The 14,055-nt window shown below is 40.8% G+C and overlaps 1 protein-coding gene across 1 annotated transcript in view; it reads right to left on the reverse strand.

Annotated features, from left to right (window-relative positions):
* CORIN (corin, serine peptidase) overlaps positions 1–14,055 on the reverse strand; it is a 197,838-nt gene that overhangs the window by 159,509 nt on the left and 24,274 nt on the right. The window contains exon 2 of the mRNA XM_040966358.1: positions 10,042–10,186. Within this exon, the coding sequence (XP_040822292.1) occupies positions 10,042–10,186 (145 nt within the window). The remainder of the gene's footprint in view (positions 1–10,041; positions 10,187–14,055) is intronic.

Below are 14,055 nucleotides of genomic sequence, written 5' to 3' on the forward strand. Positions count from 1 at the left end.
CCAAAAATGTTTTCTTCGAAGGAGTAGGGCAGCTTCCTTGCTCTTAAACTCTGTGTCAAAGCAATTTGGCCAAATAAAGAGGACATAACTGCTGGAGCTGATGTTCCTAATGTATATTTATTGATGAGGGAGTGAGGGGGGAGAGAGAGAACCAAACAAATAGAAAATTTTCAGTCATTTCTGGAAACTAACCGCCATCCAACACAGCTGGTCATCTGTTATACATTTTTTAAGAAACACAAAAAGTTACAACTCGTTCAATAATTCCACCAAAACACTGGAATTAACTATTAAAATACTGAGAGCTATTAACTCAATTTAGAGTAATGTCACATTATCTTGCTCTATGTTCCTTTTTCTACAGGGTTGTGGTTATACGCATAGCTTTCATAGCCTGACTACCTGGCTTCAGATTTCATTTCTATCACTTCTTAGTCCTAAAACTGTGGGCAAATTCTCAACCACCATAAAGTCAGGAAAATAAAAATTTCTTCCTTGTGCAAATGGCTGTGGGAAGCCTATTAGACAAACCAGTCCTAAACAGCTCTTGGCACATGTAAAGTTTCCGTAACTGACAATGCTGTATTATTATACTAACACTAATAAGATTTGATTTGTTAAAGCTATCAAAAGACTTTTACCTTAATACCAATTTCCTTTCACTGGAAGCACCCCAGCATCACAAAATGGCTCATTTCTAAAAGCGAATCACTTAACCTACTTTTGGAATCAGAATTGTAGCTGTTTCGTGTTGCAACTAGTAGAAGGTCATGTTCTAGAAAGGTTGTGAGGCTCAAAAGCAATTCAGATCTACAACAAAACAATTTAACAAATTTAACACTTATTTTTATTGGAAAGGCATATTTACAGAGAGAAGGCAGAGATACAGAGAATGATATTCTGGCTGCAATGGCAAAAGCTGAGCTGATCCAAAGGCAGGAAACTCTTCCAGATCTCCCACACAGGTACAGAGTCCCAAGGCTTTGGGCCATCCTTGACTCCTTTCCAAGGCCACAAGCAGGGAGCTGAAAGGGAAGAGGAGCAGCCAGGACACAAATCGGCCCTCTTTTGGAATCCTGGACATGCAAGGCAAGGAATTTAGCTATTAGGCTACTGCACAGGACCCCAATTTAACAATGTTTAAGAAATAGCTTGGGGTCCAGCACCATTGCCTGGTAACTAGAGTACTGCCCTTCCTTGCATGGGTACCCCATACAGGCACTGGTTCCCATTCTGGCTGCTCCACTTCCTTTCCAGCTCCCTGCTTGTGGCCTGGGAAAGCAGTTGAGAACAGCCCAAAGCCTTGGGACCCTGAACCCGTGTGGGAGACCTGAAGAAGTTCCTGGCTCCAGGTAAGATTGGCTTGGCTCTGCCACTGCAGCCACTTAGGGAGTGAACTAGCAGATGAAGGATCTTTGTCTCCCCTTCTCTGTATGACTTTCCAGTAAGATAAAGTTTTTAAAAATAGTCTAATTCTCAAGGCAATGTGGGGGACTCAGCCACAGCCACTAAAGGGAAAGCCTCAGGCTAGCAGAAGGATTCACCAGGGGTCACAGTTCCACTACACGGCACATTTAGGGTCACAGGCCTGAAGTCATACCTCTATTCCATGTCAACCTTACCCATCTACTTACACCCCCAGGACATTCCTCTCCCCACCAAGGCAGATCCAGAGACCATCTCTGTCCCCGGCACTAACGTAGACAAGGAGAGGTGCAGTGTCTTCCACCCTCTCCACTGCCATGGCCATGGGTAGGACGGGAGCATTGCTCTCACCTCTTCCTCCCCCAACCTCTCCAGCCCACATGGACTGTAATGACCTCACCTTTCTAAAGACATTTAAAAACAAAGCAATTCATAAAGAAATCTCCTGTCCCAATAATGTAAATTGTTTAACATTTAGAAAGATGTCTGTAGTTGCAATACTACCAGACTTTACCGATACCTTGTGATGAATAGACGGGACACAGAGGTGAGTCAAATAAAATGTACATTGGATAACCAAATCCTAACGCATGGCATGTGTCACTGTACATCGTGTACGTGGCAAGGAGGATGCTGTACATGTCAGGACATCATGGATCTGCAAGGGGGTAACCTTGTGTTATTCAGGCGAGCCCACCGTGATCATGAGGGTCATTAGAAGCACAGTAAGAGTACATTGCACAGGTCACAAATGAGCAAACCTCAGTGAGATACTCCTTTAAGATGGAAGGAAATTGCAAACCAAGAACACAAAAATTGAAAAGATCTTCCCCTGAGGATGTCCTAGATTAACCGAGGGAGGCAAGCATTTCATCTGAAAGATACAATTCATGCTACATGTGCTTTGAGAATGATATGCCTGGGATGTGACAATCTGGAGGCAAAAACTAGTCATTCCATTCGGGGGAAAATGTCCTTGTTGGTCGTGAGTCAAATTGAGAAAACTTCGAAGTATCTTTTCAGGGAAGTATTTGTGAGGGAAGGAGTATAGTCACAGGAAGCAGACCATTTTCTAGACAAGGACAGAAAGGTATAGAAAAGCCTGCCTCACTCTCCCACATGGCAGGAATAGTCAGCACTGGACCAGGCTGAAACCAAGAGCTTGGACTTCCTCTGGTCCCCTATATGGGCTGCAGAGGCTCCTACATTTGGACCGTCTTCTCCTAGCTTGTCAGGTGCATTTTTGAGTACCTGGGTGGGAATGAAGGATTCAAGACTCAAACCAATCAATATAGAATGTCAGCATCCAAAGCCATGACTTCACTCGCTGGGCCACAACATGGGACCCTGGATTCTGTATTCCTCACTAACCACAGGCGATGTTAATACTGCCAGTCCACATATCATACTCAAGAACAAGGATTTAGATGCCATTTCAGAAAGCTCTATGCCAGTCATATCACCTCAGGCATGGGAGCTGAAACAATCTGATATGGATCATCTGCATCAGAAGGTCAGAGTTAGCAAAAGAACTTCAAGATTTAAAATCCTGAATGATCATAAACCTTCTTGAGTGTTTGGTGGTAAACATAAGATCTTGAAGATTTTTTATTTTAATAGGATTTTTTAAAACTTCACAAGTTAGAAAGATCCTCATCCAAATTCTTACAAAAGCCCCAATCTGCCAAGAAATTTGCAAAGAAAAAAAATCATGCTTACATGCAGTGATCAAGCTCAGCTAGCATTTCTGAGTAGCAACGTCATTGATGAGGAATGTCTCGAGTTCAAGAAAAAGGGACTATTCATCATATTTCCTAAATTCTAAGCCTCTATCATTTTTCTTCTTCATTACATGATAAAAATGTAAAATCAAGTCATGCATAGATTTTCAATTTTAAGAAAACCAGAGAGGTAACCTTGGGTCAGCCTGCTAAACACACAGCAAAGACAAAGAAGCTGTACTTGAAAGGGGAGTGACTGGATAAAAGGAAGAGCCCTTGAAATAAAGTTTTCAGCAGCCTGAGAAAGAAGTTGGGATCCTTCTCATCACCATCTCTAACAAGCACCGATGAGATCATGGAGACAGTTTCAGATCATATTCCGCATGTTTGCAGTCTCAACCCACCTCAATCCTTCTCCACACAGCTGCCCAAAACACCTTTTAAAAATCATCGCCAGGACCAATGTCAAATTTCTGAAAGCATTTGACTTGATGTTTATATACAGTGTAAGATAAGGGTTCAATTTCAGCTTACTGCATGTGGTTATCCAATTTCCCAAATCCCATTTGTTGCAAGGACTTTCCACATGGTATAATCCTGGCACCCTTTCTTAAAGTCACATGAATATTCCAATATACTGAAGTGGTCTGGATGGTAGGAACATCTGAAAAGTATTAATTTTTCCAATGAATAGAAATGATTTTATATTTATGTGCTGTAATCTCTTTTATCAGTGTTTTAGAATTCAATACAAGTAGCAATTTATATATGCACAATCATTAAGAATTCTACCAAAAAATACACATATTTGAGAAGTTCTGCACTGAAGCAAACTTGTTTTACTTGCATTTCCCCTCATATGCACAAATAAATGTGGGGTATTGCCAGACCTTATGTGTTCAATTGGCCTGTATTTGTTTTCCCGACAGTGCTGTACTATCTTGAGGACTATAGCTTTGCAATATATTTTAAATCAGCAAAGGTTATGTCTGTAGCTTTTTTCTTACTCAATTTGCTTAACTTATTCAGGGCTTTCAGTTACATACCAATTAAGACTTTTTCTATTTCTGTAAACCATGACATTGGGATTTGGTTGGGAAATTACAAAGATCCCCTTTTGGTTTTTGGGGGCCTTTTAGTATTTCTTCCAGCTGATGAATACAGAATTTATTTCTATTTATTTTTCTTCTGTAATTGCTTTCATTGTTGTAAGATTCAGTGTAAAATCTTTCACTTTTTTGGTTAAGTTTATTCATAAGTATTATTTTTGACATTATTGTCAGCAAGTTCTTGAATGTGGCAAGCAAAGCACAAGCAACAAGCAGCAAAATTAGAAAAATGGGATTATAATAAGACAAAAAAAAAATCACACAAAGGAACAAACTAAGAAAGGTAACCTATAGGGAGAAATTTTTAAATCATATCTGAAAAAAGGAATTACCACACACAAAACATAGTTACTCAAAAGCTATCCAATAAATGACCCAATTCTTATAAATAGGTGAAGAATAAAACTACTTTGCTAAAGATATAAAAATGATCAATGGATACAAGTTTGCTCAATATCATTGAGGAAATGCAAATCAAAACCACAATGAGACCAGATATCACACCTGCTGCAATATTCAAGAAATACCAGGTAAGAATTAGTAAGGATCTGGAGAAAAACAAATCCTTGTATAGCATAAGTAGAAAAATAGCTTGGTGCAGGTACTTCGGAGAACAGAATAGAACACCCACTCCCCCCCAAAAAATACAAACATACTCTAGCAGTTTCAAATTTGGATACATATGCAAAATAACTGAAATCCAGACCTCATCTTCCCTGTCATGCTCACTGCCATAATTAACAGCCCAGACTTAGAAAGGGCATGAGTATCTATGAAGGACCAGTGGATGAAGAAAATGAAGTATGCATATAAAAATCATCGGCTTTAAAAATGAACTCCTGCCATTTTTGACTATATGGATAAAATAGAAGACATTATGCTAAATGAAGTAAGCCAGACACAGAAGGAAAAGCATTATGTGCTCCTGTATATAAAAGGAACTCAAAAAATAAATTCAGAGACTAGATAGCAATTGCCAGGCAAAGAGGAGAGAACAAAACAAAATGCTTGGTGTTGGTCAAAGAGAACCAGGTTTCTTTAATGCAAGATAAGTCCGTGATCTACATTCAGCACGTGCCTCTGGCTAACAATACTGTAATGCATACGTAGAAATTTACTGAAAGGACTGAACAAGTTAAGAAGTTGGGAGGAAACATTTTTCTAACAAGACTGGATACTTCTGTGTCATGTCCTGGTGAAGTTCTCACAGTTAAGCATCCATCTCCAAACTTAACTTACTGAACATTAAGATATGTACAACTTTCTGCTTGTTAACCATGTATCAATAAAAGTAACAATAAGTAATCAAATAGATTAAATCCATGGCTCCCCATGTCCTCACCATGGGTTTTATAGCTCAAATATCAGTCCCTCAGAGAAGCTGGCTTCCCTTGCGCAGCCCAGGGTCAGACCCCTGTCCCAAGCTCTGAGCCCTTTGATTTATCCAACACAGTAGTGTGATCATTTCATGTCTTCCTCCCACAATAAGCCACGGAGTCTGAGGATCAACTTTTACTTGGAGCTGAGCTCAGTCCTATAGCACCCAGCATCGTCCATAACAGCCCTTCAATAAATGTTTCTTAAAAGAACAATTAGATTTACACATTTATTCCTTTCAGATGTTTCTCAGGATCTCAAAAACAATTTTACTTTAAACGTCATGATGTACTTATTATGTATTTATAAAATGTACATTTTTACATATCCTACATGGTTATATCACAATTAGATTCTTTAAATCAGGTTACCAATGAAATCTCTGATCAAGTTCTTGACATAAGCTGATCCTACACTTAGGTGCAGGCAGACTGCTACAAACTTAGCTCAGATAAAAATTAGGGGTCAGCACTGTGGTACACCAGGGTAAATCATGGTCTTGCATACCACACTGGCATGGTTTCCAGCCCCTCCACTTCCAAGCCAGCTCCTTGCTAATGCTCCTGGCAAAGCAGTGGAAGAAGACCCAAGAGCTTGAGCCCCTGTACCCACGTGGAACACCCAAATGAAGCTCTTGGCTTCAACGTGATCTGGCTCCAGCCATTTGGAGGGTGAGCCAGCAGGAGCTGTCTTTCAAATACATATTTGAGCAGAATAAAAGCTATTGACTGATAATTCTGCATATGCAAACAAATTGCAAGTGATAAAATTATGAAGGAGAACAAAGACACTTAGCGATATTACTTCATGCGCCTTTAGTAACAATTCTGCAAAATAAAAATAAAATAGTTCCCATCTCACAGGCAAGGAGATGTATTTTGCCTAATATCACATCTAGTAAATGATAGAGGAAGACTTACACCCCGGCCTTCCATTGCCCAGCTGTAGGTCTCTTGTGTCTTACAGTCCATCAGCATTAGACTACAACTAAAATAAAAATCTAGAGATAATGTGGCCATTTTTGTTACTCGTTTTCCTCCCAATTTCGTTCAAAAAACTGAATTCTTGTTTTCACTCAAAAAAAAACAAAACAAAACAAAAAAAAAACGTGGAACCCTGAGGCCAACAACTACCCACTAAGCTTTCGCATCTCCACTGCAGGGGGCATTGTGGGAAACAATTTGCTACTGCAGTCTTCTATACCCTGCTGCTAAAATAATTATTCAAGAAGTCAAACTCATTTTCAAAGACATTTTTACTGTCTTAGCTTTATACAAGAAAGATGCCAAAACAGACAAAAATCAGACCCATAGCACTTTTGCATGTGTTAGTATAAGGTTCTTATTATCTTTCCCTAATCAATAATCCTCACCATTTTCTTTGCTTTATAAATAGCAGCAGCTCCAACTTCAAAAAGACTGGCATCCCAGGATTCTTTAGCAGCCCACATTCATGCAGAAATAACTACAAAACTTTGAAAGAGCAGCGAGCAGTAAACTCAAACCAAACAGAGCATTTATTTTTTAGTATCATTTAATGAGGTTTTTAAAAGCAAAGATAAAGATGTGTGCAGAAACCTCTTACCCAAGGTTGTTTCCATATACAAAATATCACTTAGGGCTGGTCACAGATTAGTCATCTCCTTAAGTTATACAAAAAAGTTATATTCCACTCCTGGTGCCTCTCTACAAAACAATGAATGTATGTATATACACAAAACCTCACATGACTGGCCAAAAGTTTTACTTCGTTTCTTGAACTCTTTAGCAGACAACTGGGTCCTTGAGTGTAATGTAAATTTAAAGTGCTGTCAAAAATTAAAAATTCAAATGTATCTCCTTACATGGTCAGTCTGTCCCCAGCAACCGTCAAGCCCTGCAGTTCCAGCTTCCTCTACCAATCTGACTGTTCTCCCTGTATCTTACCCTCCCTTCTCTGCCCCCAACATACCAGTGCCCTCCAGAATCTTGTCCTCATTTGTATCCAATTCATTTTCTCTGCACAGTCCATCAACTCCTGGGCTCTAGCTCCCACCAAGACTCCCACGGCCCCCGTTTCCTTCTCAGCTTCTCTCTGGACGCAGCACATCTGCATTAACCTGTCGCCATCAGGTGCCAGTCGAATTGCAAAGCACACAAGCCAAAAAGCAAATTTTGGGCACAGTTTCTCTTGAAATTCTCCAGGGAGACAGTATTTTGGAGTTCTTAGCCCAACCCATACTGAATTCATTGCAATTGAACTCATTTGCACTATGTTCTCACTGTCCTTGGTTGTCCCACAAGTGTCTGTAACTTACAGAACTACACCTTGTTCTCCATCTACCTGCAGATTCCTCCACGTTTAGTTCCCTCGCACCAAAATTGAGTCCACTTCAATGTCCTTTGAGTTGAACACATGGGAGCATCTAGGTAACCTTGTTAGCTTTCAGTTGGGTTTTAGCCAGAGCTGCACATGCCGATTTCTGCTAGGGAGTTGAACCTCCTCTGACTCCGGTTTCTGGATACAAAAGAATGACTACTCCATTATCAAGTAAATGGCATGTAAGGTCCTAATATTGAACTGGAATTAAAGTTGTATGCTTACAATGGGTAAGTAAATTAATTGCAAGAAAAATTTTGGTGAAATGAACACTTAAAATCATTGGTAATGAAGCTAGATCACCATCATCTTACCTATTTGCCTGTACACACTCAAAAAACCTCAAATTCCTATTACTGGGTGGGTACCTATGACAGAGACCTACAGTAAGCTGTTTTCCCCTAACACTTCATCTTTCACTCAGGATACTACCAATTTAAAAAAAAAGGAAGCAAGACAGATATAAATTAATTCACCCGTCAACACATGTTACTTGGTTGCTGGTCTCCATTTGGTTAAACTTGATCTGTGCTATTTGGTTTGAGTACATTTTTTTGAAATGAAAGTCAAAAGCAGCATTTACATAATTCTTGTCTCCTGCGCACAATCTTGTTTGCATGGAATAGTTGGAAAACCAATGCTCTAGCTAACAGAAGCCCAAAGCCCTTGGTGAGACACGCAAGATCCCGAGTCATTTGCACTTGATCATCCTAATGGATTTTTTTAAAGCCACTGCGAAGTTATTCCCTAGTTTCCCAAGACCATATTCATTTTTCATGAAATGACACTTTTGCACTTGCTATTTTTCTGCCAAATGCGGATCCTAAATTTTCTGTGTTAAAGTTTTATTAGCTTAATTTCAGAGGTTCAAATGTTTACTGCCTTGTAGAGCCTTTTTTATTCCCCAGATACATTAACACTTTGGTCTTCAAAATTACTGTCCAATGTGACAATCATCTTTTCCTCTTGGCAAGAGGAAGAATGTCATGACACCGTTATACATCATAAAGCTAAGCCTGTTTCTAAGACATGAATGATTACGCACCGGGGGAAGTGAGGGAGATAGGGAGGGATGAGGAAGAACACCCTTCCCCATGCTTCTAAATCGCAATGTGAAAAATGTGAAGTCAATTCATTTAACATCTTAATAAATTTTTTAAAGGACTAATCTGATCATCCTTGAGTTCTAAAGGACCTTCTCAGCACTTGCAGCCTCACTTGCTCCTTAACACAGGCAGAGCTTCCCTTACTCTAAATTTATGGGATTTCAGGTATTTCAGAATTCCACATTGTGGAGATTTTGAAGTATTTGCATTAACATAAAGATATATTGAGGTCCTGGTGCGGTGCCCTAGCAGCTAAAGTCCTCAACTTGCATGCACCAGGATCCCATATGGGCACCGGTTCTAATCCCGGCAGCTCCATTTCCCATCCAGCTCCCTGCTTGTGGCCTGGGAAAGCAATTGAGGACGGCCCAAAGCTTTGGAACCCTGCACCCGCATGGGAGACCCTGAGGAGCTCCTGGCTCCTGGCTTCACATCAGCACAGCACCAGCCTTTACGATCACTTGGAGAGTGAAACATCGGATGGAAGATCTTTCTGTCTCTCTTCTCTATATATATCTGACTTTGAAAAAAAAAAGATTGAATATGGAACTAACGTCTAAACATGCAACTTACTTATGCTTCAAATATAGTTTAGCCACACTGCCTAGGTAATTTTACGTAATAGTCAGTACACATGTGTTTTCACTGTGACCCATCACATAGTCAGATACAGGATTTTCCACATGTGGAACATTAGTATCCAAAAAAGCTGCAGTTTTTGGCACATTTTGGATTATAATTTTGATTAGTTATGCTCATCCTTCCAATATCACAACCCATAGATGATTACAGTAGCTGAAACTGAAGATTTGCACAAGGAAATCAACAGATAATCATCTCATTGACTTGATCCTTTCAGCTAAGTACCAAGAAGAAACTACTCATCTAAATCATGCCAATCTTAAGTGATGACTTCATTTTTTTCGTAAGAATAACATCACCCACCAAGAAAGGAAAGCAGGATCACCAGCAGGACGACGAGTGCACAGATACATGGAATCAGGACCAGCAGGAGGAAGCGCAGGAGATGAGCAGTTGCCAGCTTCTGGGAACAGCTCTCACCCGTGTTATTGTCATCAGTTCCCAAGACCTAAGGGAAGGGGGGGAAATGAAACATGGTTTTAATTTTACAAAGCAGCACAATACATGGAACGAAGTTTTAGATTACAGTCATTCATTCAGAGCACCAGATTCCAAAAAAGAATGTACAATGTGTAGTCTAAGGCAGGAAACAAGATCAGTCACCAAATTGTGCTAATAAGCAAATAACTATATACAAATAGAGCAAATGAGCTACACGTCATTTACAAAGTTGACAGAGCGTCAGCATGTTGCCTCAACTGGCTCATCTTCCTCCTCCAAGCACTGCATCCCAAAGGGGCACTGGTTCGCGTCTCAGCTGCTCCACTTCCCACTCACCTCCTTGCTTACAGCCTGGAAGACAGTAGCAGATAACCCAATGCACCCATGTGGGAGACCAAAGGGAAGTTGGCTCCTGGCTTTGAACCAGCTCAGCTCCAGCATTTGTGGCCATTTGGGCAGTGAACTAGTGAATGCAAGATCTTTATCTTGCCTTCTCTCTAAATCTGCCTTTCCAAAAATAAATTCTAAGAAAGTTTACAGGAAAATGTCTGTTAATTCAATGTTTTTATTTGTAGTTTTCACAATATTGATTTTCATGAATTTTTTAAGATCCCTCATATGCGTGGATATTTCATACCAAAATAACCTAGATTCCATTTTCTATGATTGTTCAAGTACCCCTATTTCTATAAGACATGTAATGATATTTTATCTTGATTTTTAAAAGTACGTTTGCCAGCCTAGTATTATTCCATGCCCAGAAATTACCATGTGATGAACTTAGTGTGGACCAAAGTTACAAGCAAAAGATAATTCAGTGATAAAGCAGTTGCTAAGCAGATGTAGACAGGACATTGTCCAAGCTTTCTTATTTGTTTCATTAGTCCTCACAGGAATCAACATGAACCTGGATAAAGCAAGCTTGCCATTACTAATAGGCAACAATGATTGCCGACATTGATTATTGACAAATTAACAAGGAGAAAAAGCCTGTCCTGCTTGCCAGCTGAAGACCGGTAACAGAGGACATCCCTGGTTGTCCCTGATACTCCTGCAGGCCATCTGTAAGATGACAATGAGGTGCTGGACTCATGGTTCAGAGTTTTTGTCTTCAAAAGTTTGAAGTCCTGCTTGAGTTCAATGGACTCTCATTAATGATGTCTGGGAACCTGTTGTTATAAACAGTAGCTTAGGACAGCAACTTATCCAAAGGAGTCTGGGATGATACTAGAAGTGTCTGGAGTCACTATCATCAATTCTTCTGGTCCCCATAATAGAGATGTACCTCCCAAGTCCGTCTTGAACTGAGTTTTCTCCTCTGACAGTTGCCAAGTGTGGACACCAGCCTCCATCTAGCTGGCTCCTGAAGCTCCTTTAACCTTATCTAACACACCAATGCTCAAGTTAGGATAGGGTTGTATCCCAATAGACTCACCTCCAGCTGAAACTGTCTTAGGTATACGGTGAAAATAATACATTTAATCTACTTAATTGCATAGCTTAGCCTAATTTAACCTTGGAAATGCTCCAACACTTACGTTGGTCTACCACTGGGCAAGAACATCGAGCACAAAGTCAACCTAATACTGAATATCTCATGTAACTTACCAGCTACATTGGCTTTCTCACATGATTTAATACCTGTATGTTAAAATCACGGCTCTGTGCCCAATGCAGTAGCCTATTGACTGAAATCCTCGCCTTGCATGTGCCTGGATCCCATACAGGTGCCAGTTCGTGCCTCAACTGCTCTACTTTCCTTCCAGCTCCCTGCTTATGGCCTGGGAAAGGTTGATTCAAAGCCTTGGGACCCTGCACCTGTGTGGGAGATTGACAAACTCCTGGCTCCGGATTGGCTCAGTTCTGGCCATTGCAGTTACTAGGGGAGTGAGCCAGCAGAAGGAAGATCTTCCCATCTCTGCTTCTCTCTGTACATCTGACTTTCCATAAAGGTATATCCAAAAAGAAAAAGGCCCTGCACACAATAAAGATTTTCATTAGAACATTAATTGCAACATGAACATTTGAAGAGTAGTGCCTTTTCCATTCTTGTGGACACAGGCTGAGACCTCAAGGACAGCCAAGATGGCACCAGCTACAACCTGTTCATTCTACTTCATGAACCATTAGTTGCTGAAAAAATCTGTTAAAATAAGAAGAATGCTGCATAAAACAATACTGCATCTTGGCTTATGCATATGGATGATGTATATCTAGGTGGTAAAAGGTTAAGCATCTTAAGATGAACAGCTCAAGTGCCATAGGAGTTCAAAAGAAATTAATTTTCTTGCTGGAGGATCAAGTAAGACTATTTAGGAGAAAATAGGACTAAATCTGTGGCTCTGGAAAAGGCATGTTGTAGGTAAAAGGACTTGGAAAATACACCCAGAGAGGTAGGGAATTCTTCAACTTTCTCCAATTTTCCCTATTATGTTGGTCACAGCAGCATGATAGGGATACCCTTGTAGGGTGGAGGTCTCTGGCATCCACTGCAAAATGCATCCTTTGGAGTCATCAGGTGAGAGGTAGTTAAGGAAGTGCTAGAGGCTCAGGTTACCATTTCATCGAAGTATCCATCATCAAGTACTTAAGCTCCAGATACGATCTAAGAGCAGTCCAAATAACTTCCTGACTGCTGCAAAGAATAACTCTTTTCAAAGGGAGAGGCAGGAGCGAACACTTCGAAGAAATTCCCTATTTCATCACTTGTTTCCCCATCGCATAACTTCCCCATTGCTCTCCTGGCCCCTGAGGAAGGTTTCTGTCAGTGATACATAATTCAGGGGTCCTCTGGGTTGCTCTCATTGTACTGCAGCTCTCCAACTTTCCAGTGCAGCACACGCCTCCAGGTCAGATCAGCACTGCTGAGAGCAGTCTCCATACTTGGTGCAGCCAACTCGGAGCAGCCTGTTCAGATTTGTGTCCTGGGTCCACCACAAGCCCTCCTCACCCTCAAGTATGTAAGCCGAGCACAGGTCCAGCATTCATGGGGCCAGAATATCTGATTACACGTCTGCCTATTTTTAAGCATGCAATTCTCTTCTACTAATCCTATTGACAAAAACTTCTCGGGTCTGAAGAACTATTTTTTTTCCAATCTGGCTCACTGAAAGGTCTTCTAACCCCTGCCTTCTACATTCATAGATACTTACTTGCCTCTCAGATTGCCAATTCAACTACTTCACTACAGCCATTCTGTAGCTTTAGGGGACCCACATGCAAATCAATGGTCCCTAATCCTTTCCCAATCTATAAATTGATTTGTTATTTCCCTGCATATAGTCTCACAAGTCTTTAAACCAGACTTTCAATGATACTCCTGCTAGTGTCCTGAGCCTTCCTTCCCTGCTCTTGCTCTACACCTGGACAGATGAATTGTAGCAGCAAAATTCACCCAACATGGGGCCAACTCAGTGGTACAGCAAGCTAATCGTCTGCCTGCAGCACTGTCATCCCATATGGGCACCGATTTGTGGCATAGCTGCTCCACTTCCCATCCAGCTTCCTGCTTACAGCCTGAGAAAGCAGTGGAGGATGGCCCAACACTTTGGGCCTCTGTACCCACATGGAAGACCCAGAGGAAACTCTTGGCTTCAGATCAGCTCAGCTCCAATTCTTGTGCCATTTGGGGAGTGAATTAGAAGAATTGTCTCTAACCGACCTTTCAAATAAACTAAATCTTTAAAAAGTAACTTTTTAAAAAAGTCCATCCAACAGGACTATTAGATTGCTGGCTTCACATGTCCTCTTCCGGCCACTTCCCCCTTCTCCTGCCCAAGTCTCACTCCAATTCCCACTTCACAAAATAAAAGCCACCAAATGAGGCTCGCTATAACTTTCTACATCTTAATCTTCCCTCCTGTTCATTTGTGCACT

Source organism: Ochotona curzoniae, unplaced genomic scaffold (genome assembly GCF_017591425.1).
Source record: "Ochotona curzoniae isolate NIBS_2020 unplaced genomic scaffold, NIBS_Ocur_1.0 scaffold_4505, whole genome shotgun sequence".
Lineage (NCBI taxonomy): Eukaryota > Metazoa > Chordata > Mammalia > Lagomorpha > Ochotonidae > Ochotona > Ochotona curzoniae.